The 26,218-nt window shown below is 41.7% G+C and overlaps 1 protein-coding gene across 2 annotated transcripts in view; it reads right to left on the bottom strand.

Moving 5' to 3' along the window:
- The window catches only part of LOC131936129 (limbic system-associated membrane protein), a 105,436-nt gene that overhangs the window by 38,291 nt on the left and 40,927 nt on the right, over window positions 1–26,218 (bottom strand). For both annotated transcript variants that reach the window (XR_009386014.1, XM_059293035.1), the window contains exon 3: window positions 10,464–10,588. Coding sequence is in view for 1 of the 2 variants with exons in the window: in XM_059293035.1 (XP_059149018.1) it covers window positions 10,464–10,588 (125 nt within the window). In the remaining variant the exon portion in view is untranslated. The remainder of the gene's footprint in view (window positions 1–10,463; window positions 10,589–26,218) is intronic.

The raw sequence follows: 26,218 nt of genomic DNA on the forward strand, positions 1-26,218 counted from the left end.
TTATTTTTTTTTCCCAACACCAAAACAAAGTAATTAAAAAGTAAATTATTTTCGACTAATGCAATGGTTTTATAAAGGGAAGTAATTTTGTTTTCCTAATTTATCAAAGGGAAGTAAGTGCTATAGGACTAAATAAAGACATAATTAGAATTTTTGTAAAAGATGATATTTTTTTTAAACTTGTGTTTAATGAACATGCCGACAATTATTACTGTAATTTGAAAAATGAAAATGATTTCCCAACACTTTCAATGGTAATTTTTTAGCTCATAAATTTAGACAAATGCGCACGATAATTTTCTAACACTTAAATTCGTACAATTCCAACGACATACAAATGCATTACATACAGAACTGAGCTTTATATATTAGATACATATATTATGTATATTTGCACACATACACACACATATATATATATGTAATAAGTATATTATATATATATAATATATATAAGTATATTAGTACTGTCCAAGTGTCAGGTACTGGTCCAGTAAAATTACCGTGGATACCATAGGTCTAGTTGACCAGTCCCCCACATAAGCCACTGACTGTATCAATCTACTCGCTTCTGGCTGGGCGAATCAATATTTAATGACCGGCCTAGAATACCTCTGTACAACGTTCAACTTTTTCTCGATTAATATTATGTTTTGAAAAGTGGGTTCGATAAACATAGATCTAGCACGCGTCATCATGACAACAGTGATAGCAAAAAATACATTCAGTTATGACACAACTCCAGGCTGCTCTAGGAGAATTGTGGAGTAGCTTTTACAAATGTGAATGGGACAGGCATCAGACACAAACAACAAGACACAAGATACAACATACCAGACACAAGACACAAGACACAAGACACAAGACACAAGACACCAGACACCAGACACCAGACACCAGGCACCAGACACAAACAACGAGACACAAGACACAACAGACCAGACACAAGACACAAGACACAAGACACAAGACACAAGACACAAGACACAAGACACAAGACACAAGACACAAGACACAAGACACCAGATACCAGATACCAGGCACAAGACACTAGACACAAAACACAAAACATCAGACACAAGACACAATACACAAGACACAAGACACAAGACACAATACACAAGACACCAGGCACAAGACACTAGACACAAGACACCAGACACAAGACAGAAGACACCAGACACCAGACACAAGACAGAAGACACCAGACACCAGACACAAAACAGAAGACACAAAACACAAAACATCAGACACAAGACACAATACACAAGACACCAGACACATGACACAATACACAAGACACCAGGCACAAGACACTAGACACAAGACACAACACACCAGACACCAGACACCAGACACAACACACCAGACTCAACACACCAGACTCAACACACCAGACAGACCAACTTCGAACAGCCACCTTTGATAAACCTCTCGGCCTCTGTATACAGATGTTAGATGCGAAGATCCCTTAACTGTATGCTCAACTGGCCGCTTCACATTGACGAGAAAATCCAATTACTCCTTATTATCTCCCCTTAGAACTCGATTGTTTGCAAATCCTTCCCGAGTGCTCGTTCGTCCAAACGGACATCTTTTTAAAAAAACCATTCCCACATTCCCCCATTCCCCCCACAACCTCGCCCCTGATATAGAAAAAAAAAAACGCTTTTTCAACCAGTCTTCAGCTTGACTAAGTCCAGCCCATTTAGGTGTTTATAAAAATTTTCTTAACATCCTTGAAAATATATTACGTCTGATTCGATTGTTTAGAAAAAAAAATATAACCATGGAGTAAAAGTTAAAACAAACGTAATCCTATAGGTTTAAAGATTGCAGCATTGTGAGGCGGGTCGGCGGATGAATACAGAGAGGATTTGATCCGGGCATCTCAATTAGACCTGATTCACGAGCGATTCAGGGGGTTAATAAGCTTAGCCGAGTGGTGAACGACCCGCGCTCGCCCAACCCCCGGGCTAGCAGCTCATAAATTACTGGGCTCTTCCTCCGTCTATGGGGGGGGGGGGGGGGGGGCTGACTTGTGTGTGCCCATCAAGGAGGTACAGCGGTGCCGTGTCGCAGACAGGAGCTAGAGCTGGTTTGTCAGGGCTAGTTTTGTCAGAGGTAGTTTTGTCAGTGGTAGTTTGTCAGTGCTGGTTTGAAAATATCAAAGACAAGAGGAAGTAGTAGTCTTGTCAGTGGTAGTCTTGTCAATGGATTTTTTGTCAGTGATAGTTTTGTCAGTGGCTAGTGATGTCATATCTAAGTCAGGAGGAATAAATCCAGTTGCATCATTAGGTTGGGGTTGGGGTTTAAATAATGCCACGTAGGGTGGGGTGGGATTAAGGTAGAACAAGCAAGGTGGGGTAGAGTGGTGGGGTGGGTGGGATTACGTTAGTACCAACAAATTATAGCCAAAGGACTATGTGAAAAAATAATCTGGTGACTTAAGCCCCCCCCCCCCCCCCCCCCCACACACACCTCATTTTCCCTATCACCCGAGACGAATTGAAATCTTAGCCTGCAACTTTTTAAAGCTGCAAAAAGTTCATGATAAATCCTAACTATAATTAATGTGTAGATCCTTATTACTGGGTGGACCCTAATCACCTTGTAGGAGCTAATAAATGTACAGGTCCTAATTAATGAGTGTGTCTAAGACAATATGTTGCCCTAAGAAAAAGTAGTAACTGCTGTATACGTAACACTATACTAAAACACCCTCGCTTGTATACGTGACACCGTTCTAAAACACCTTCGCTTGTATAATTAACACCATTCTAAAACACCCTCGTGACACCATTCTAAACACCTTCACCTTATACGTGCACCATTCTAAAACACCCTCGCTTGTATACGTGATACCATTCTAAAACACCCTTGCTTGTATACGTGACACCATTCTAAAACACCCTCGCTTGTATACGTGATACCATTCTAAAACACCCTCGCCTGTATACATGACACCATTCTGAAACACCCTCGTGACACCATTCTAAGTCTTTGCTGCACGTATAATTAGTTTGAATCGGCGTCGATAATTAATTTTAAAAAAGACTACAAGGAATAAACTATCGAAAATTTCAAAAAACGTATACAATTTTCGAAGATACCAAAACGATCTTTGAAATGTATTTGCAGCATTAAAGCTGTTATATAATATCTACACTCTAGCTAATTCGTCATAAAAGGTCATATTTTTGCATTTTGTAATAAAATCTAATCAATAATTATATTTTTATTTGTAACCAAGAAAGGCGAATACATCATGATATTTTTTAACACGTTTAAACTTTTCGAAAAGAATCGCTTGTCGCGTGCTATCCAACAGCATTCTACTTCAGCCTATTTGCTGAGGATCAATTACAAGTGTGCCGGCATTCATCTCGGAAATTTTCCGTCCAAATTTCCGGAGGAAATACAATATTCCATGTCTAATGTTTGACAGATCTCATTCGATGCGTTCAAAGAGTTTACAAATCTGGCCGTCATTTGAAATGCTTTGTTAAATGATTGTGTGTGAACGATATTTTTTTCCGAGTAGGTTTTAAATATGTGTTAATGCGCATGACAGAGATGATGTTTAGGATGGTATGGCAGAGGTGATGTTTAGAATGACACAGATGATGTTTAGGATGACATAGATGATGTTTTGGATGACAGAGATGATGTTTTGGATGGTATGACAGAGGTGATGTTTGGGATGGTATGACAGAGGTGATGTTTGGGATGGTATGACAGAGTTGATGTTTGGGATGACAGAGGTGATGTTTTGGATGGTATGACAGATATGATGTTTAGGATGACAGAGATGATGTTTGGGATGACAGAGGTGATGTTTTGGATGGTATGACAGATATGATGTTTAGGATGACAGAGATGATGTTTGGGATGACAGAGGTGATGTTTGGGATGGTATGACAGAGGTGATGTTTGGGATGGTATGACAGAGGTGATGTTTGGGATGACAGAGATGATGTTTGGGGTGACAGAGGTGATGTTTGTGATGGTATAAGAGAGGTGATGTTTTGGATGGTATGACAGTGGTGATGTTTGTGATGGTATGTCAGAGATGATGTTTGGGAAGACAGAGGTGATGTTTGTAATGGTATACACAACCTTCTTAACAGCTAGCAATAATAACACGAATGATGCTGACCATGATAGCCTGAATGCTGGTAGCAATCATGGCACTCACGAAATAACGTTGATTTCAACATTGATGATGATGCATCGATAACGGCAGTTTGTGGGTAGATAGTTCGTGGGTAGATATAATAGTTAGTGGATAGATATAAACATCACAATTAAAAAAATGTTATAGCGGCAGTAAATATTGGACAAGTGCTCGGGGGTGGGGACTGCGGGTCGGGGAGGGGAATGTTTCTTTCAGACATTTTTCTATAGGGTGGAGGGGCGCTTTAAACTTTTAGGGGAGGGACAGACTTAAATCTAGGAGATGCCTGAAAGAAATTCTGGACGGGCGAATAACTCCGTTGTTTCAAGTACTCTCTGGGCCATAGCACGCAATAGCTTTGCCTTAGACTTTTAAATCCTCTCTTTTAATAGGCTTCTAGAACAACAACAGGACCAACACAATATTTTCCAATCCCTTTCTAAGATAGAATTAAGTCCTGGAAAATCCGAAATAGTTACGGTAAAATTGATTATTCAACAGTTATCTACACGTAAATGGTAGGTGTTGGATTGTTTTGAACGCTACAGAGGGTCAATTATTTTGTTAAGAGGATCAGACCAAGCAACCCTTTGACTCAAGGCTCTAATTGAACGTAATTGGTTTAAAAGTCGAGGTCTTAATACAAAACAGCTCTTGGCAATTAACAGACTGTTGAAATGTGACGTTAAATGTGTCTGGAGTAGGGGGTGGGGGAGGGACCGGTAGGTTACGAGAATGTTCAATTGACACCCGAAGGGGGACTTAAAAAGTAAACCCAATCAGTTGGTCGTCTGCTGGTTGTAACGGTACCAGAGACGCCGCAGGAACTTTTGTTTTATTCAAAGCTGGAGGCAAATCGAGTCAGGGGCCCCATCCGTCGCGTGACCGGCAGCCGGCCCGGGAATATACCGGCAGCCGGCACGGGAATATATTCAGTTTAGGTGTAAGGTGCCTGGGTGCTGTCAGGGTCTGCTTAAGATGGAGATGGGACGTAACTGGCTGACGGCTGGCAGTTTATGCTAATTTCACTGATCACAGGGACACGGACACATCTGTTTCACAGTAAAGGGGGGGGGTGGACATTTTCTCTGGAATAAGCAATGGTACTATACTGTGTTATTATAAGACTATGTATGTGTATACACACACACACACACGCACACACACACACGCACACACATATACATATATATATATATATATATATATATATATATATATATATATATATATATATATATATATATATATAATATCGAGAGAAATATCTAATTTTGCAAGCAGTTAAGCAGAAATATCTAGACATGAAATCCAGAAAATTCACGTCTCAAATTGACCCTCGCTTATCTGAAGAGGCAATTTTTTCCTCTCTCTGTGGTCTAAGATAGACCAGTTAACGTGGTTTGATTCGTTTTTAATGACCGTGTCAGTAATGACGCATTAATGAATAAATGATTGATTGGAGGTAGGCTGTTGATTTGCTTTATAAGCATGTAGCTAGAAGATCAGTTTCAGTTCAGCTGATTTAGGAGCTGAGAGAATCATAGAGTCGGAGAACGTGGTAAATTATATAGATGCTGAAAAGATTGCACTATACTATACAGATTAAAATAACATTGAATTATAAAGATTGACAGGTAGTTGAATTATGGAGACGGAAAAATAAAATATTTGATGGATCAAACAAATGACTGAGTTGTCTGATAGAGGGTTGGAAGATTGGGCCCTTGAAATCAAGGCACCAACCCTTGCAGTGACTCGAAAAGCGTCTAATGTTGCATATGTATCAGGGCTAGGATGGGCAAATGGGAGTGGCATTATTTATAAGCCCGATTGAATGTGGATAGTAGGTTTAATCAAACTGGACAGAGAACAAAAAATAAAAAAACAAAGATAAGTTCTTATTTCATTTCATAACACCACCTTTCTCCTGTACTGTAATAAGCTAGCATGAAGATTGTCATACAGCAATAAGCTAAGATGGTTGTCATACAGCAATAAGCTAACATGGTTGTCATGCATGGGTTGGCAGCCATAAAACTGTCTCTTTGATCACATCACTCTCGCCTCATTTAGCTTAGAGCTTTTATATCTAACCCACACAGAAAACAATCTTTGGGATCAATACGCCACACCGCTTTATATTTAGCTAGAAAGTTATATATCTAAAAACCGTTGTGTGTGTGGGGGTGGGGGCATTACGTTATATTTAAAATCTTTCATTGTCAAAGTGTTTGCTTTTTTATTTTTAAAAATTATGAACATTTAAAAGTAAAAACATTTTGGATGATGCCATCTAGACCATAGTGGAATGATGTAAGGGGTCGTCCATAAAACTCTCCGAGGGGTGGGGTTGGTTTTTGGATATTTGTGATGATTTGTGACATGGAAAGAGGTGTGATGGCGCAATGTTTCATGTGATGTTAGAAACTGAATTTTAGCCATTATTTCTCGATTTGTAAAGGTATTTTCTGTAAATGGCGATACAAATTGTTCCATATTTTCTGTAAATGGCGATACAAATTGTTCCATATTTTCTGTAAATGGCGATACAAATTGTTCCATATTCTAAATGTTGACCGTGCTCAGTACACTTTTTAGAGAAAAAAATCCTTTTTAAAAACAATTGCAATCTTGAGGGAGCATGGAGGAGGGAGTAAGCAGTTATGACGTCAATTAAGGAAGTCTGGATTTTTGTAACCAAGTGTGACGAAGATAAGTGGGGGGTAAAAATCATTTTTAGAAAGCGTCACGGTAATGGATGTAAATGTTTAGATTTAGTCGTTATAAAACGCAGACATTTTAAAACACAGACATTATAAAACACAGACATTATAAAACACAGACATTATAAAACACAGACAGACAAACTCACAGACCATGTATATTGATGCAAGTTGGATTCATATTATAAAGTTGGATGTATATTGATGTCTTTGCTAAAGTTCGATGCATGTTGATGCCTATGCTAAAGTTGGACGCATGTTAAAGTTACATGTATGTTGCCGTCTGTGCTAAAGTTGTATGTATGTTGCCGTCTGTGCTAAAGTTGTATGTATGTTGCCGTCTGTGCTAAAGTTGTATGTATGTTGCCGTCTGTGCTAAAGTTGTATGTATGTTGCAGTGTGTGCTGTAGTTGCATGCATATTGGGCGGCGTCTTTAGGACCTGTAGCATCAGCAGACGCCCTAGCATTAATGATTTAAAAAGCCGCTCCCCCCAGGGACTGTGGAGAGAATTAGGTCCAGATCTCGTCTGGCTAAAGGCGCCAAGATGTGATCACGTGACCTGCAGGAAAGCCTTGTGTTTGCTGACGTTGATTGGCCGAGACGTCCTCAAATAATAACTTCCCCAAGTCACATGACCCGGTCACGTGAGGTGATCGAACACTGATCTACTAGTTGCTGGAGAATTAATTTACTAGGCCAGGCCGGTAATCGAGATTATCTCATGTTCAGTATCGAATCGTTAGATATATTGAGTATCCGATTCTCCAGCCTCAGTCTCATTTAGTGCCGTGATGAACGGAGCTGGCCTGGATTTTTCTGATGAACTCGGCACAGCTTAAGTCTCCAGGATGCCTGGAATCATTTTCTTAGGTTGTCAGGCAACCAACAACCTAGAAACTCTTGCTGGAAGATTTAAACGTCTGATCTTCATGCTTTTGGCCACAAGTACAAATTGGATGCTGGTTACGTTGGGGAAAATCTGGATTGCCAGAAAAGTATTTGATAGCCAAATTTTGAAAATTCGGCCATTTTTACAAATTTTTTTTTGCGATTTTTAATAATAAAATATTTATAGAAAACTTTCTTTAAGAAGACTGCTAATTTTCAAAATCTTTTAGATAACAGTCAAATATTGCTTAAACTAACCAGAGACTTCTCTGTCTAAAAAAAAAAAACCCCAGAAAATACGTATTTTTCAGGCTAAATGCGGGAACTCATTCATAATTAGAGCTGGAAGATCATGTTCAATAGAAACAGACTTTGGAAAGATAAGGCTACCTGACAGACCAGTACATCAAGCAATACAGGACCACTCTACACAACAATTCAGTTTGAAACTATTATGTATGAAGCATGCGTACAATCCCTAAAAACTGGCTCATGTGAGTTTCTTCAGGAAACTCTACTCACCAATATCTCCGAGTGAGCTAAAAATAGCATCTATCACGTGTCTAGACAGATATTGAGTGAACTGAGATGGAAACAAACCGCGGTGATCCTATGGTGAAAACTTGAAATTTGATGATCAAATCCATTAAACAAGGGCGGCTATTCATCTCTAGAGTAGAGACAGTGCGTTACCTCCCATATAGATCAAATTATGGTTTAACCAGCCGAGGACGGTATTAAAACATAGACCCAGGCTTCAAACTAATGTCAGAGTGTTGACACAATGCTCCAGTTTCAATTTCGTTCCGTACAACAACTCGCACTGGTTCAACTTAACGGTTTTGTTCGTTGTCGAATCTTGGACATAACGGGTCGTTCATATCTGACGTCACACGGTCGCCGATGAGGCGTCACATGGGAAGATGGGAGAGGGGGTCGGGCTATTTTCAAATACCTCACAACCAAGAAAATAGTTGGAGGGGGGGGGGGGGGGCGGAGGGTTCTTATAAATAAAGCTAAAACTGAAAACCGATAATTGTGATGACTTCCGCAGGTATACTGAAATTAAATTCTTTAACTTGGGTATCGTAATTTGTTCTACTAAAGTACTAAACTATATATGTAGAAAAATATTCGGCTTCAAAAACATAAAACCAGAACAAAAACATCACGAAACAAAACTATATTGATCAATCGACATTTGAATCTAGAGCAATATTGCGACAATACAAGTAAAACAATTTTGTCCGCAGAAACTAAGAAGTAGAACAATACTAACCACACAAATATTGGAAGTAGAACAATACTGACCACCCAAATATCGGAAGTAGAACAATACTGATCACCCAAACATTAGAAGTAGAACAATACTGACCACACAAAAACTAGAAGTAGAACAATACTTACCACCCAAATTCTAGAAGTAGAACAATACTGACCTGCCTAATACTAGAAGTAGAACAATACTGACCTCCCACATACTAGAAGTAGAACAATACTGACGTCCCAAAAATGAAAGGTAGAACAATACTGACCTTCCAAAAACTAGAAGTAGAACAATACTGACCACCCAAAAACTAGAAGTAGAACAATACTGACCACACAAATACTAGAAGTAGAACAATACTGACCTGCCTAATACTAGAAGTAGAACAATACAGACCTCCCAAATACTAGAAGTAGAACAATACTGACCACACAAATACTAGAAGTAGAACAATACTGACCACCCAAAAACTAGAAGTAGAACAATACTGACCTCCCAAATACTAGAAGTAGAGCAATACTGACCTCCCAAATTCTAGAAGTAGAACAATACTGACCTGCCTAATACTAGAAGTAGAACAATACTGACCACACAAATACTAGAAGTAGAACAATACTGACCTTCCAAAAACTAGAAGTAGAACAATACTGACCTCCCAAATTCTAGAAGTAGAACAATACTGACCTCCCAAATTCTAGAAGTAGAACAATACTGACCTGCCTAATACTAGATGTAGAACAATACTGACCACACAAATACTAGAAGTAGAACAATACTGACCTTCCAAAAACTAGAAGTAGAACAAAACTGACCTCCCAAATTCTAGAAGTAGAACAATACTGACCACCTAAAAACTAGAAGTAGAACAATACTGACCACCCAAATTCTAGAAGTAGAACAATACTGACCTGCCTAATACTAGAAGTAGAACAATACTGACCTCCCAAATACTAGAAGTAGAACAATACTGACCACACAAATACTAGAAGTAGAACAATACTGACCACACAAATACTAGAAGTAGAACAATACTGACCACCTAAAAACTAGAAGTAGAACAATACTGACTTCCCAAATACTAGAAGTAGAGCAATACTGACCTCCCAAATATTGGAAGTAGAACAATACTGACCACCCAAAAACTAGAAGTAGAACAATACTGACCACACAAATATTGGAAGTAGAACAATACTGACCTCCCAAATATTGGAAGTAGAGCAATACTGACCTGCCTAATACTAGAAGTAGAACAATACTGACCACCCAAAAACTAGAAGTAGAACAATACTGACCACCTAAAAACTAGAAGTAGAACAATACTGACCACCCAAATTCTAGAAGTAGAACAATACTGACCTTCCAAAAACTAGAAGTAGAACAATACTGACCACCCAAATACTGACCTTGTAGTGACCGAGGAAATCCACAGAGCACGGCAGCACGGCTGTACTTCCGGTGACCACTGTGACGTTCTTGCTGGCAACACTGACGTGGACAGGCTTGACCGTGTCGGACTGGTGACTCACCACTGGGGAGGTGACAAAAGGTGACTGGTCAGTTGGTTGGTGACTGGTCAGTTGGTCGGTGACTGGTCAGTTGGTCGTAGACTGGTCAGTTGGTCGGTGACTGGTCAGTTGGACGTTGGCTGGTCAGTTGGTCGTTGGCTGGTCAGTTGGTCGGTGACTGGTCAGTTGGTCGGTGACTGGTCAGTTGGTCGGTGACTGGTCAGTTGGTCGGTGACTGGTCAGTTGGTCGTTGACTGGTCAGTTGGTCGTTGGCTGGTCAGTTGGTCGGTGACTGGTCAGTTGGTCGGTGACTGGTCAGTTGGTCGGTGACTGGTCAGTTGGTCGTTGACTGGTCAGTTGGTCGTTGGCTGGTCAGTTGACAACAGGTGACTGGTCAGTTGGACGTTGGCTGGTCAGTTGACAAGAGGTGACTAGTCAGTTGGTCGGTGACTGGTCAGTTGGTTGGTGACTAGTCAGTTGGTCGGTGATTGGTCAGTTGGTCGGTGACTGGTCAGTTGGTCGGTGACTGGTCAGTTGGTCGTTGACTGGTCAGTTGGTCGGTGACTGGTCAGTTGGTCGGTGACTGGTCAGTTGGTCGTTGGCTGGTCAGTTGACAACAGGTGACTGGTCAGTTGGACTTTGGCTGGTCAGTTGACAAGAGGTGACTGGTCAGTTGGTCGTTGGCTGGTCAGTTGGTCGGTGACTGGTCAGTTGGTCGGTGATTGGTCAGTTGGTCGGTGATTGGTCAGTTGGTCGGTGATTGGTCAGTTGGTCGGTGATTGGTCAGTTGGTCGGTGACTAGTCAGTTGGTCGGTGATTGGTCAGTTGGTCGGTGACTGGTCAGTTGGTCGGTGATTGGTCAGTTGGTCGTTGACTGGTCAGTTGGTCGGTGACTGGTCAGTTGGTCGGTGACTGGTCAGTTGGTCGGTGACTGGTCAGTTGGTCGGTGACTGGTCAGTTGGTCGTTGACTGGTCAGTTGGTCGTTGGCTGGTCAGTTGGTCGGTGACTGGTCAGTTGGTCGGTGACTGGTCAGTTGGTCGGTGACTGGTCAGTTGGTCGTTGACTGGTCAGTTGGTCGTTGGCTGGTCAGTTGACAACAGGTGACTGGTCAGTTGGACGTTGGCTGGTCAGTTGACAAGAGGTGACTAGTCAGTTGGTCGGTGACTGGTCAGTTGGTTGGTGACTAGTCAGTTGGTCGGTGATTGGTCAGTTGGTCGGTGACTGGTCAGTTGGTCGGTGACTGGTCAGTTGGTCGTTGACTTGTCAGTTGGTCGGTGACTGGTCAGTTGGTCGGTGACTGGTCAGTTGGTCGTTGGCTGGTCAGTTGACAACAGGTGACTGGTCAGTTGGACGTTGGCTGGTCAGTTGACAAGAGGTGACTGGTCAGTTGGTCGTTGGCTGGTCAGTTGGTCGGTGACTGGTCAGTTGGTCGGTGATTGGTCAGTTGGTCGGTGATTGGTCAGTTGGTCGGTGATTGGTCAGTTGGTCGGTGATTGGTCAGTTGGTCGGTGACTAGTCAGTTGGTCGGTGATTGGTCAGTTGGTCGGTGACTGGTCAGTTGGTCGGTGATTGGTCAGTTGGTCGTTGACTGGTCAGTTGGTCGGTGACTGGTCAGTTGGTCGGTGACTGGTCAGTTGGTCGTTGACTGGTCAGTTGGTCGTTGGCTGGTCAGTTGGTCGGTGACTGGTCAGTTGGTCGGTGACTGGTCAGTTGGTCGGTGACTGGTCAGTTGGTCGGTGACTGGTCAGTTGACAAGAGGTGACTTGTCAGTTGGCCGTAGACTGGTCAGTTGGTCGGTGACTGGTCAGTTAGTCGTTGTCTGGGACTGGTCAGTTGGTCGTTGTCTGGTCAGTTAGGTACTAAGATTATAATTTTGTGTATTAAAACAAAACGCTGAATATTGGAAAAAACAACACAGTTAAACCATGAACCAGCTAACCAGCTGAACCATCACCCAGCTAACCAGTTAAACCACGAACCAGCTAACCAGTTAAACCAGGAACCAGCTGAACCAAACACCACGTGCCAACAGCAGGAAGAAGCAGACGACTTTAAACGCCGTCTTGTCAAACTCGCCTGCAAAAATTGGCCGGAGCTCAATCCGGTTAAACGACTCTTTCCGGCTAATGTACTTCTGGTCCCCGGTACCTTGTCACCGGGCACAAAAAGCCGGCAGAGTAGCTTGACGCCATTTGTCCAACAAGATTCTCATGCACGTGTCGAGCTCACGTGCGCTGCTCACAGCAAGACTAACGAGTCGTGAAATAACTCGCGCCCTCGTAGTTTGAGCTCAGCTCGAGCAGACGACCGATCGAATCACGGTCTTATGTTGTTACCCGCCGGCTGGAAGTGGCCCGGTTGACGGGACCGGCTTCAAATTAGCCGGAATGTGACGGGGTTGGAGCTATGGCTTGCCGGAATGTGACGGGGTTGCTATAAGTTTCATTCGTTAAATCAGGGGCAGAGGCGTAGCTAGGGGGGGGCGGGGGGGGCGGCCGCCCCGGGCGCCGACCCTTTGGGGGCGCCAAAAGGGGTGGGAAAAAATTTTTAAAGCTGATTTTATGCTGCAGTTTTGAATTATAAACTGTCTAAGTTAAGAAATGTAATGGCTACACGCCTTTACAAACTGATTTAACTGTTTTCTACCTTGATTTCTTAATGTAAAACATATACTCTTAAGAAACAGTGACCGGCAAAACCGCTTTGAAGCTTTACCTAGATGGGGGGGGGGGGGCGCTTTTTCGAGACTTAAAACGGAAGAATTTACACTAGATTGTTGAGTCGATAAACGTTACCACTATTAAAAGAAACCAATTGTATTGAAACGTATTGTACGATTGTTGAACTGTAAAATACGTTAGTGACTTTTATCAAGATGGTGCAGGGGGGGGGGGCGCTTTTAGGCTAAATAAAATAGCAAAATTACACAGGATTCTGAGAAAACAACCTTTAGCTCTCAGAAAGAAACGAATTGTACTGTGCATTGTATAATTGTGTAACATTTTTAAAAAAAAGTTTGTTACGTTAAAAACCGCTCTACAAACTTTGTCCAAGATGGTTGTGATGAGTGTGTGGGTGGGGGCGCTTTTTTCGCTAAAAAAATCGCAAGTATTTGTACTGGATTGGTGAGCAGATAACTCTCTTAACACTTAGTAAAGAAACCAAGTGTATTAACGCGTAATGTACAATTTCAATAGCCAGTTTTGTTTAAAAAAAAAGACGCGACTAGTTCTTTGTAAGATTCTTACGATTCTCTCAACTTCAACGTGAGAGATCAGATACTTTTGATTGATTGCATTACATCTTACCTGGATCACTGAACTATATTAAAGAGAACTAAATATCACGGATTCTTGAATCCCTAAGCCACTAACCACCACTTTTTTCCATGCTCTTATTTCATTCTCCACTGTCTGTAATCTAGCTCCAAGCCATACAGTAAAAGAGACCACATTTAGTTATAGATCCTGATTGAATTTTTTTGACAATGCATTTGAGTTCTACATTTTCTTAGAGTATTAAAACGCGTTTTATTGCTGCTGATTATAATCAGAACGTCATGGGCTATCATTAAATTGATTGTTACTGCTTCTTCAATCAATACAATTAGTTCTGCATTTGTTGTTGACGTTGTGCGAGCAGTGTTTCTTCCAGACTTTTTTCTTCGGGGGGGGGGGGGGGCACTTGAAATTTTCGGGGGGGGGGGGGGCGGTAGACTTTCTTCGGGAGGGGGGGGGGGCGGACACTGTTAAACGTATATATTTTCTATATATAAATTTCATTTCGTTCGGGGGGGCGGTAAAATTTTTTTCGGGGGGCTTCGCCCCCCCCCCCCCCCGAAGAGATGCCTGGAAGAAACTCTGTGTGCGAGAAGGCAGGGCTAATCTGCGAAATCCAAGACTACGAGCTGTTAACATCCGTTGGATTCCAGTTTGTTTTCTCTAGCTTGTTTTGTCATACCATCAACCAATCAACGAAATACCCATGTCGTATTCCAATGTGAACTATAAATATTTCTGATAACTTCTTCTTGTATGTCACTTGTGTGTCCTTACTCTAACAAACTTCGAATCCAACTATGTACCATATCACAACAGAGATCGTTCCAAAACTAGAACATTAAAGGCTGGTCTAAACATATTAGCGTTAGCTACAAACTACCCTCTAACACAGATCAGGCTTATTTTTTTTACTGACATTACTAATCTTTCGCAAAAAAAAGTTAAACGCATCTTAATGGGAATTAAATTGTCGTAAAGTTTTAAGGAATGAAAATCATACAATGTAATTATTAAACCTTGTCCGGACTGTAGCGTACACGCTTACTCACACGCTTACACACACAAATACACTCTTACCCACACACAAGCTTATATATAAACACACTATCACACACACATAATTATACACACACACACATGTATATATATATATATATATATATATATATATATATATATATATATATATATATATATATATATATATATATATATATATATATATATATATATATATATATATATATATATATATATATATAAGCGGGGGGGGGGGGGGGGGGGCGCCAAATTGAAAGTTCGCCCCGGGCGCCGGGAAGGGTCGCTACGCCTCTGATCAGGGGTCTCCAAACTTTTCAGCCCAAGGGCCGAATTAACTATCAAATATCAGTTCGGGGGCCAGAGTTTCTTCAAGCGCCCCCCCCCCCCCGAAAAACGTGTACCGTCCCACCCCCCATCCCCCCTTAACGAAATATAATTTATATAGAAATATATACAAATTTCAATTGCCCCCCCCCCCCCCCCGGAGAACAAAAAGTCAAAAAGTCTGAATGAAACACTGTCGGTGGCCAACAACACACTCGAGGTCCAAGTTTGCTCTCAAATTATTCTTCAAGTATTTCATTCTTGAAAGTGTTTGTTCACACAGATATCTTGCTCAAAAAATTGAAAGGTACTTTGATGCAAAAGTTTTAATATTAGGAAAATCCTCCTTTTGCAAAAACTTTAAAAAACTCACCCGCCCTTCTTTGAATGTGTCTCTAATGACCTCCAGCTGCAGTTATCTTTGAACTGTCTCTGAACTATCTATATTCTTTCCGGTAACAGTGCCATACATTCCATGCAGGGAAGCCAGCTCTTGTGTTCTGTTCATGTCTTCATCCACACCTCTAATCAACATAAGCATTTGAGAGGTGGAACAGCTGTCCAGCGACTGATCCATTACAATTAAAAATTGAGAAACTTGCTTGCATTTTTCACTATTTGTGTCACGATGTTTTCACCTATGTCTGTAACACGGCGGGCAGTGGTATTTGCACTCAAAGCTACATTTTCAAATTGTTTTGAATTTTCTGGACATAGTCTCTCAGCCACCTCTAACAAACATTTATTCCGTGGACAAAAAGATCGCCGCGGGCCGGATGAGAGGACATCGCGGGCCGCATCTGGCCCGCGGGCCGTAGTTTGGAGACCCCTGCGTTAAATCGTGGGTTTTTGTAGGGAATTCTTGTGAATTCTATCGTGATTTAGCAAGTAATAAGCAAAGATTATCTCAGTAAATGTGAAAGGTTGGGCCCGTGACAGGTTGGTGTGTGACAGGTTGGTGTGTGACAGGTTGGTGTGTGGCAGGTTGGTGTGTGGTAGGTTGGTGTGTGGCAGGTTGGTGTGTGACAGGTTGGTGTGTGACAGGTTGGTGTGTGACAGGTTGGTGTGTGACAGGTTGGTGTGTGGTAGGTTGGTGTGTGACAGGTTGGTGTGTGACAGGTTGGTGTGTGACAGGTTGGTGTGTGACAGGTTGGTGTGTGACAGGTTGGTGTGTGACAGGTTGGTGTGTGACAGGTTGGTGTGTGGTAGGTTGCTGTGTGACAAGTTGGTGTGGTAGGTTGGTGTGTGACAGGTTGGTGTGTGACAGGTTGGTGTGTGACAGGTTGGTGTGTGACAGGTTGGTGTGTGACAGGTTGGTGTGTGACAGGTTGGTGTGTGACAGGTTGGTGTGTGACAGGTTGGTGTGTGACAGGTTGGTGTGTGACAGGTTGGTGTGTGACAGGTTGGTGTGTGGTAGGTTGCTGTGTGACAAGTTGGTGTGGTAGGTTGGTGTGTGACAGGTTGGTGTGTGACAGGTTGGTGTGTGACAAGTTGGTGTGGTAGGTTGGTGTGTGACAGGTTGGTGTGTGACAGGTTGGTGTGTGGTAGGTTGGTGTGTGACAGGTTGCTGTGTGACAAGTTGGTGTGGTAGGTTGGTGTGTGACAGGTTGGTGTGTGACAGGTTGGTGTGTGACAGGTTGGTGTGTGGTAGGTTGCTGTGTGACAAGTTGGTGTGGTAGGTTGGTGTGTGACAGGTTGGTGTGTGACAGGTTGGTGTGTGACAGGTTGGTGTGTGACAGGTTGGTGTGTGGTAGGTTGGTGTGTGACAGGTTGCTGTGTGACAAGTTGGTGTGGTAGGTTGGTGTGTGACAGGTTGGTGTGTGACAGGTTGGTGTGTGACAGGTTGGTGTGTGGTAGGTTGCTGTGTGACAAGTTGGTGTGGTAGGTTGGTGTGTGACAGGTTGGTGTGTGACAGGTTGGTGTGTGACAGGTTGGTGTGTGGTAGGTTGGTGTGTGGTAGGTTGGTGTGTGACAGGTTGGTGTGTGACAGGTTGGTGTGTGGTAGGTTGGTGTGTGACAGGTTGCTGTGTGACAAGTTGGTGTGGTAGGTTGGTGTGTGACAGGTTGGTGTGTGACAGGTTGGTGTGTGACAGGTTGGTGTGTGGTAGGTTGGTGTGTGACAGGTTGGTGTGTGACAGGTTGGTGTGTGACAGGTTGGTGTGTGACAGGTTGGTGTGTGACAGGTTGGTGTGTGACAGGTTGGTGTGTGACAGGTTGGTGTGTGGTAGGTTGCTGTGTGACAAGTTGGTGTGGTAGGTTGGTGTGTGACAGGTTGGTGTGTGACAGGTTGGTGTGTGACAAGTTGGTGTGGTAGGTTGGTGTGTGACAGGTTGGTGTGTGACAGGTTGGTGTGTGGTAGGTTGGTGTGTGACAGGTTGCTGTGTGACAAGTTGGTGTGGTAGGTTGGTGTGTGACAGGTTGGTGTGTGACAGGTTGGTGTGTGACAGGTTGGTGTGTGACAGGTTGGTGTGTGACAGGTTGGTGTGTGACAGGTTGGTGTGTGACAAGTTGGTGTGGTAGGTTGGTGTGTGACAGGTTGGTGTGTGGTAGGTTGGTGTGTGACAGGTTGGTGTGTGACAAGTTGGTGTGGTAGGTTGGTGTGTGACAGGTTGGTGTGTGACAGGTTGGTGTGTGGTAGGTTGGTGTGTGACAGGTTGGTGTGTGACAGGTTGGTGTGTGGTAGGTTGGTGTGTGATAGGTTGGTGTGTGGTAGGTTGGTGTGTAGTAGGTTGGTGTGTTGTAGGTTGGTGTGTGATAGGTTGGTGTGTGACAGGTTGGTGTGTGACAGGTTGGTGTGTGACAGGTTGGTGTGACAGGTTGGTGTGTGACAGGTTGGTGTGACAGGTTGGTGCGTGGTAGGTTGGTGCGTGGTAGGCTGGTGTGACAGGTTGGTGTGTGGTAGGTTGGTGTGACAGGTTGGTGTGTGATAGGTTGGTGTGTGACAGGTTGGTGTGTGACAGGTTGGTGTGTGGTAGGTTGGTGTGTGACAGGTTGGTGTGACAGGTTGGTGTGTGACAGGTTGGTGTGTGACAGGTTGGTGTGTGACAGGTTGGTGTGACAGGTTGGTGTGTGACAGGTTGGTGTGACAGGTTGGTGCGTGGTAGGTTGGTGCGTGGTAGGCTGGTGTGACAGGTTGGTGTGTGGCAGGTTGGTGTGTGGTAGGTTGGTGTGTGACAGGTTGGTGTGTGGTAGGTTGGTGCGTGGTAGGTTGGTGCGTGGTAGGCTGGTGTGATAGGTTGGTGTGTGGTAGGTTGGTGTGTGGTAGGTTGGTGTGTGACAGGTTGGTGTGTGGCAGGTTGCTATCCGTACAAACATAGGAAAAAACAACTAAATCTAGAACAACGACAACGTTAAAAATACCCAATCGACATTTGTTTATACTTCAAACTCTCAAAGATGAGTACATTGATAAGACACGTTTCAAGATTCACGTGACGATAAATGGCCGTCAAAACACAAAACAATGGCCGGGATGTTTTCGTTTCATCACAAGCACGTAAAGACCCGAGGTTGGACTACAGAGCAAAGATTTTAGAACCCTTAATTGTAGGCCTATACAGCGGCGTAGAGGAGGGGGGGGGGGGTGGTGGGTACATATATCCCCTTGCGCCGACCCTAGGGGCGACAAAATTGGTTGTAAAAAAAATTAAAAGCTCATTTTAGCTGCAGTTTTGAATTATGAACATAAAAAAATATATGGGGAGGGGGGCAAATTAAAGTTTGTCCCCTGGCACAGGGAGGGGTCGCTGCGCCTCTGGTGAAACACTACATACAAGTAGAATATGAGGGCGGCCAGAGAAAAGATTTTAGAACCTTTGAACTGTAGGCCTATAGTGACACACTACACACAAGTTTGCTGTGAAGGCTAGAATGCTTATAACAGACATGTATTGTAGAGTTGGAGACAAGGGATCTTGGAATACTGTTATGAACACAGGTGCTTGTTTAACAGCTAATAGCTTCAACGGTTGGTTATAGACTATGTAGTTTTTGGTCTCTTGAAAATAGCTGACTTGTTAAGCTCGTCTTGTCCATCATGGGACAGCTCCTGACGATTACATGGCTGATGCCTGAAATACTTGTTTTTATTACTAGCTAGTGTCAAGATGTATAGCGTGCTCCAACCCCATCCATAATTGATTGACACTAATCTAGCTTTTGCTGTTAGCCATCATTAGAATATCGAAGTAGGGTACTCGTTTGCCAGTGTATCGAATTGTGTATTGATTCGTGTATCGTATTATGTATCGTACTCGGTATACATTAGACTGTGTACACAATACTGTATCGTAATGTGTATCGTACTAGGTATACATTAGACTGTGTACACAATACTGTATCGTATTATGTATCGTACTAGGTATACATTAGACTGCGTACACAATACTGTATCGTAATATGTATCTTTTGAATTATTAAATCGTAATTTTGCCGTTAAAAAACTTGAAGCTTGCATCATAGAAATATAGGTGTGTCGCTTGTCACGCCACTGACAGCTGCCCTAATGACAGCTGCCCAAATGACAGCTGCCCAAATGACAGCTGCCCAAATGACAGCTGCCCAAATGACAACTGCCCAAATGACAACTGCCCAAATGACAGCTGCCCAAATGACAGCTGCCCAAATGACAGCTGCCCAAATGACAGCTACCCAAATGACAGCTACCCAAATGACAGCTGCCCAAATGATAGCTGCCCAAATGACAACTGCCCAAATGACAGCTGCCCAAATGACAACTGCCCCAAATGACAGCTAACAACATGACAGCTGCCCTAATGACAGCTGCCCAAATGACAGCTGCCTAAATGACAGCTGCCCAAATGACAGCTACCCAAATGACAGCTGCCTAAATGACAGCTGCCCAAATGACAGCTGCCCAAATGACAGCTACCCAAATGACAGCTGCCCTAATGACAGCTGCCCACACGACAGCTGCCCAAATGACAGAGGACCATCTGCCCCTAGCAGTGCTGGACTTAGACAATAACATTTGTATTTCCTGTAACTGGCCAGCTAAAGTGATGGAATCATGACGTCACCGCCAAGATTGATTCTTCAAAGATTCGGCCAGTAGCAGACGACACAAGAAAGACCAAACGACATTTGCTCTGGATCTACTTGAGCAGACGACAAGATCTCTACAAGACGAATGTTGGAACAACCTCCGTGTCACGACATAGCAGAACTGTACCAGTACACTGATTAGAAGATGTACGTGTACACTAATGAAGAGATGTACATATACAGTAATGAAGAGATGTACATGTAGAGTAATAAAGAGATGTACATGACACTAATGAAGATATTTAATTATATACTAATGAAGAAAAGTACGTGTGTCCTAATGAAGAGACGTAGGCCTACTTGACAATACTGCAGAAATGTGCATGAACATTCATAAAGACATGTACATGTTGTACACTAATGTAAAGTACATGTACGCGAATGTCCGTAGATAGACTTAAACAACACAACAAATTTCCGGAGTGTCCTTAATGTGGCCTTGACCTTCCGTCCTGCCTGTAGTATTAGCCCAAACCCCACCCCTCATCACTTGAGTCTGGGCCACGTCATGAGCCCCATCTCACTTGATCTGCCCCAAACTCCGGTAAATAGAGGGTGAACTTTGACCTTCGATATAGTGGATATTTGCACGGCTAATCTTATTGATACACAGGTTGGCTTACAGACAGATACATGTATGGATGGGCAACTGTGGGGAGACTGTCATGTCAGACTGTCATGTCAGACTGTCATGTCAGACTGTCATGCCAGACTGTCATGTCAGACTGTCATGTCAGACTGTCATGTGACAAACACTGTCATGTCAGTTGTCATGCCAGACTGTCATGTCAGCCTGTCATGTCAGACTGTCATGTCAGACTGTCATGTCAGACTGTTATGTTAGACTGTCATGTCAGACTGTCATGTGACAACTACTGTCATGTCAGACTGTCATGTCAGACTGTCATGTGAAAACTACTGTCATGTCAGACTGTCATATCAGAATGTCATGTCAGACTATCATGTCAGACTGTCATGTCAGACTGTCATGTCAGACTGTCATGTCAGACTGTCATGTCAGACTGTCATGTCACACTGTCATGTCAGACTGTCGTGTCAGACTGTCATGTCAGACTGTCATGTCACACTGTCATGTCAGACTGTCATGTCAGACTGTCATGTCAGACTGTCATGTCAGACTGTCATGTGACAAACACTATCATGTCAGACTGTCATATCAGAATGTCATGTCAGACTATCATGTCAGACTGTCATGTGACAAACACTATCATGTCAGACTGTCATGTCAGACTGTCAGGCGAGTCAGACAGACAGTTATTGTAGACAGTCATGCAGATAGCTATGTCAGACAGCAATGCCGGACGGAAAAGACAATTATGTCAGATACACTATGTCTAACCAACACAACTGAAACTGAGTGTAATGACATTGTTAACGAGAGAATATTTGTACATATGGTAGTGGTAACATCACATGATGTGTACAGATGGTAGTGGTAACATCACATGATGTGTACAGATGGTAGTGGTAACATCACATGATATGTACACTTGGTAGTGGTAACATCACATGATGTGTACAGTTGGTAGTGGTAACTTCACATGATGTGTGCAGATGGTAGTGGTAACATCACATGATGTGTACAGATGGTAGTGGTAACATCACATGAAGTGTACAGATGGTAGTAGTAACATCACATGATGTGTACAGATGGTAGTGGTAACATCACATGATGTGTACAGATGGTAGTGGTAACATCACATGAAGTGTACATATGGTAGTAGTAACATCACATGATGTGTACAGATGGTAGTGGTAACATCACATGATGTGTACAGATGGTAGTGGTAACATCACATGAAGTGTACAGATGGTAGTAGTAACATCACATGATGTGTACAGATGGTAGTGGTAACATCACATGAAGTGTACAGATGGTAGTAGTAACATCACATGATGTATACAGATGGTAGTGGTAACATCACATGATGTGTACAGATGTTACAGTAGAGATGTGTACAGATGGTAGTGTTAACGAGAGAATGTGTACAGATGTTACTGTAACAAAACACCCTGAAGTTGATTAAGATCAAATTAAATTGATAAAAAAAAACTAACAACGTATGAAACAACAAACACACACAACCCAGTTCTATACACTGCCTGTTCAGTCTATCCCCACCCCCACCCATCCTGCCCAATCTACTTGAACTCAAGCGTATCGCTAGAAACTCCTCCCCCTTCCCCCCATTCTACAACCATGTTATTCCCCACCCCCCCCCCTCCCTTATCCCTTCCCATTGCCCGTTTCCCCAAACACTTTATCTGCCCTTTACATTAGGCACCTCTTGTATTCTGGCAATATTAGTTTTTTTTATTACAAATATTATTTTTAGAGTGAGCGAACGCCACCCCCCTCCCCCTCATCCTTAGATCCCATGGGAAAGACAACTCTGGAAATGATTTTTTCCCTTTCCTGTCACGAGTTGTAATTGTCCCCCCACGTCTGCCGAGTTGGAGCTATCAAAATTAACCATTTAACGCGGTTTATTTTTAGGACATTTTTTAAAAGTGGTTTGATGTGTCCTTTCTCCTTTTTAAAGCTTTGGTTCCAAATGTCTTGATCGCTTTAAGCCAGTCCAAGTTAAAAGTCTGTCTCTTAAACTTCCAGTGAGAAAAAATTTTCTGTTCGGTCTATCTGTTGGTGGATAGGATCTTTAGTTAATCTAATCAAATGGTCGATAACTTGCTCGCGTTTCTGGAACCTTCTGCACACAGCACTGTGCAACACGGTATGTGAGTTTCAAAAGCTCAGGGCGAGCATAAAAATATGTCGGCATTTTGTGAGCAATAGGCAATGTTTGCCGACCAGAGGGGATACAGTTAGCTTCCGTTTTAAAATACAACGGGTATAGATTTCGGAAGTGTTTAATTATTGTATTTTAGCTGAAAAGTTTTTTGGAACATTTTGGCCAAACGGCTCAACACAGTTTTTATCGGATATTTGCTTTTAAAAAATGAAAAAATAAAAATAAAAGATCAATTTTTTTTTACCAATGTATGAAAACTTCCATTATTTCACCGTATTATCACGATCAGAAAAAGGATTTAAAAAAACAACAACAAACAGGCAATTTGAAAGTAAATTTTTAAAAGCACATCATTTCTAAAAAGTTTAAAAAGCATGTTTTAAAAGCATATATTAAAAGCATGATAATAAAGCATATATATATATATATATATATATATATATATATATATATATATATATATATATATATATATATATATATATATATAAAGTATGTGTATAAAGCATGTATGTAAAGTATGTTTTGTAACTCACAGTTTGTAGTGTTTAAAGTGACATTTTTTTGTCTTAAGAATTTGAAGGCGTGACGTAATGGTCAGTTACTTATAGGGTAGAATACGGGTCACTTAGTTATAGGTGTAGAGATACTGGTCAGTTAGTTATAGGTGTAAACATACTGGTCAGTTAGTTATAGGTGTAGAGATACTGGTCAGTTAGTTATAGGTGTAGATATACTGGTCAGTTAGTTATGGGTGTAGATATACTGGTCAGTTAGTTATAGGTGTAGAGATACTGGTTAGTTAGTTATAGGTGTAGATATACTGGTCAGTTAGTTATAGGTGTGGATATACTGGTTAGTTAGTTATAGGTGTAGAGATACTGGTCAGTTAGTTAGTTATAGGTGTAGAGATACAGGTCAGTTAGTTATAGGTGTAGATATACTGGTCAGTAAGTTATAGGTGTAGAGATACTGGTTAGTTAGTTATAGGTGTAGAGATACTGGTCAGTAAGTTATAGGTGTAGAGATACTGGTTAGTTAGTTATAGGTGTAGAGATACTGGTCAGTTAGTTATAGGTGTAGAGATACAGGTCAGTTAGTTATAGGTGTAGATATACTGGTCAGTAAGTTATAGGTGTAGAGATACTGGTCAGTTAGTTATAGGTGTAGAGATACTGGTCAGTTAGTTATAGGTGTAGAGATACTGATCAGTTAGTTATAGGTGTAGAGATACTGGTCAGTTAGTTATAGGTGTAGATATACTGGTCAGTTAGTTATGGGTGTAGATATACTGGTCAGTTAGTTATAGGTGTAGAGATACTGGTTAGTTAGTTATAGGTGTAGATATACTGGTCAGTTAGTTATAGGTGTGGATATACTGGTTAGTTAGTTATAGGTGTAGAGATACTGGTCAGTTAGTTAGTTATAGGTGTAGAGATACAGGTCAGTTAGTTATAGGTGTAGATATACTGGTCAGTAAGTTATAGGTGTAGAGATACTGGTTAGTTAGTTATAGGTGTAGAGATACTGGTCAGTAAGTTATAGGTGTAGAGATACTGGTTAGTTAGTTATAGGTGTAGAGATACTGGTCAGTTAGTTATAGGTGTAGAGATACAGGTCAGTTAGTTATAGGTGTAGATATACTGGTCAGTAAGTTATAGGTGTAGAGATACTGGTCAGTTAGTTATAGGTGTAGAGATACTGGTCAGTTAGTTATAGGTGTAGAGATACTGATCAGTTAGTTAAAGGTGTAGAGATACTGGTCAGTTAGTTATAGGTGTAGAGATACTGGTTAGTTAGTTATAGGTGTAGAGATACTGGTCAGTTAGTTATAGGTGTAGAGATACTGGTTAGTTAGTTATAGGGGTAGAGATACTGGTCAGTTAGTTATAGGTGTAGAGATACTGGTCAGTTAGTTATAGGTGTAGATATACTGGTTAGTTAGTTATAGGTGTAGAGATACTGGTCAGTTAGTTATAGGTGTAGAAATACTGGTCAGTTAGCTATAGATGTAGAGATATTTGTCAGTTAGTTATAGGTGTAGAGATACTGGTCAGTTAGTTATAGGTGTAGAGATACTGGTCAGTTAGTTATAGGTGTAGATATACTGGTTAGTTAGTTATAGGTGTAGAGATACTGGTCAGTTAGTTATAGGTGTAGAAATACTGGTCAGTTAGTTATAGATGTAGAGATATTTGTCAGTTAGTTATAGGTGTAGATATACTGGTCAGTAAGTTATAGGTGTAGAGATACTGGTCAGTTAGTTTATAGGTGTAGATATACTGGTCAGTTAGTTATAGGTGTAGAGATACTGGTTAGTTAGTTATAGGTGTAGAGATACTGGTCAGTTAGTTATAGGTGTAGAGATACTGATCAGTTAGTTATAGGTGTAGAGATACTGGTCAGTTAGTTATAGGTGTAGATATACTGGTTAGTTAGTTATAGGTGTAGAGATACTGGTTAGTTAGTTATAGGTGTAGAGATACTGGTCAGTTAGTTATAAATGTAGAGATACTGGTTAGTTAGTTATAGGGGTAGAGATACTGGTCAGTTAGTTATAGGTGTAGAGATATTGGTCAGTTAGTTATAGGTGTAGATATACTGGTTAGTTAGTTATAGGTGTAGAGATACTGGTCAGTTAGTTACAGATGTAGAGATATTTGTCAGTTAGTTATAGGTGTAGAGATACTGGTCAGTTAGTTATAGGTGTAGATATACTGGTTAGTTAGTTATAGGTGTAGAGATATCGGTCAGTTAGTTATAGGTGTAGATATACTGGTCAGTTAGTTATAGGGGTAGAGATACTGGTCAGTTAGTTATAGGTGTAGAGATATTGGTCAGTTAGTTATAGGTGTAGAGATACTGGTCACTTAGTTATAGGTGTAGAGATATTGGTCAGTTAGTTATAGGTGTAGAGATATTGGTCAGTTAGTTATAGGTGTAGAGATACTGGTCAGTTAGTTATAGGTGTAGAGATATTGGTCAGTTAGTTATAGGTGTAGAGATACTGGTCAGTTAGTTATAGGTGTAGAGATATTGGTCAGTTAGTTATAGGTGTAGAGATACTGGTCAGTTAGTTATAGGTGTAGAGATACAGGTCAGTTAGTTATAGGTGTAGAAATACTGGTCAGTAAGTTATAGGTGTAGAGATACTGGTCAGTTAGTTATAGG

This window comes from Physella acuta, unplaced genomic scaffold (assembly GCF_028476545.2).
Source record: "Physella acuta isolate Inbredline_101_S28 unplaced genomic scaffold, ASM2847654v3 ptg000168l, whole genome shotgun sequence".
Lineage (NCBI taxonomy): Eukaryota > Metazoa > Mollusca > Gastropoda > Physidae > Physella > Physella acuta.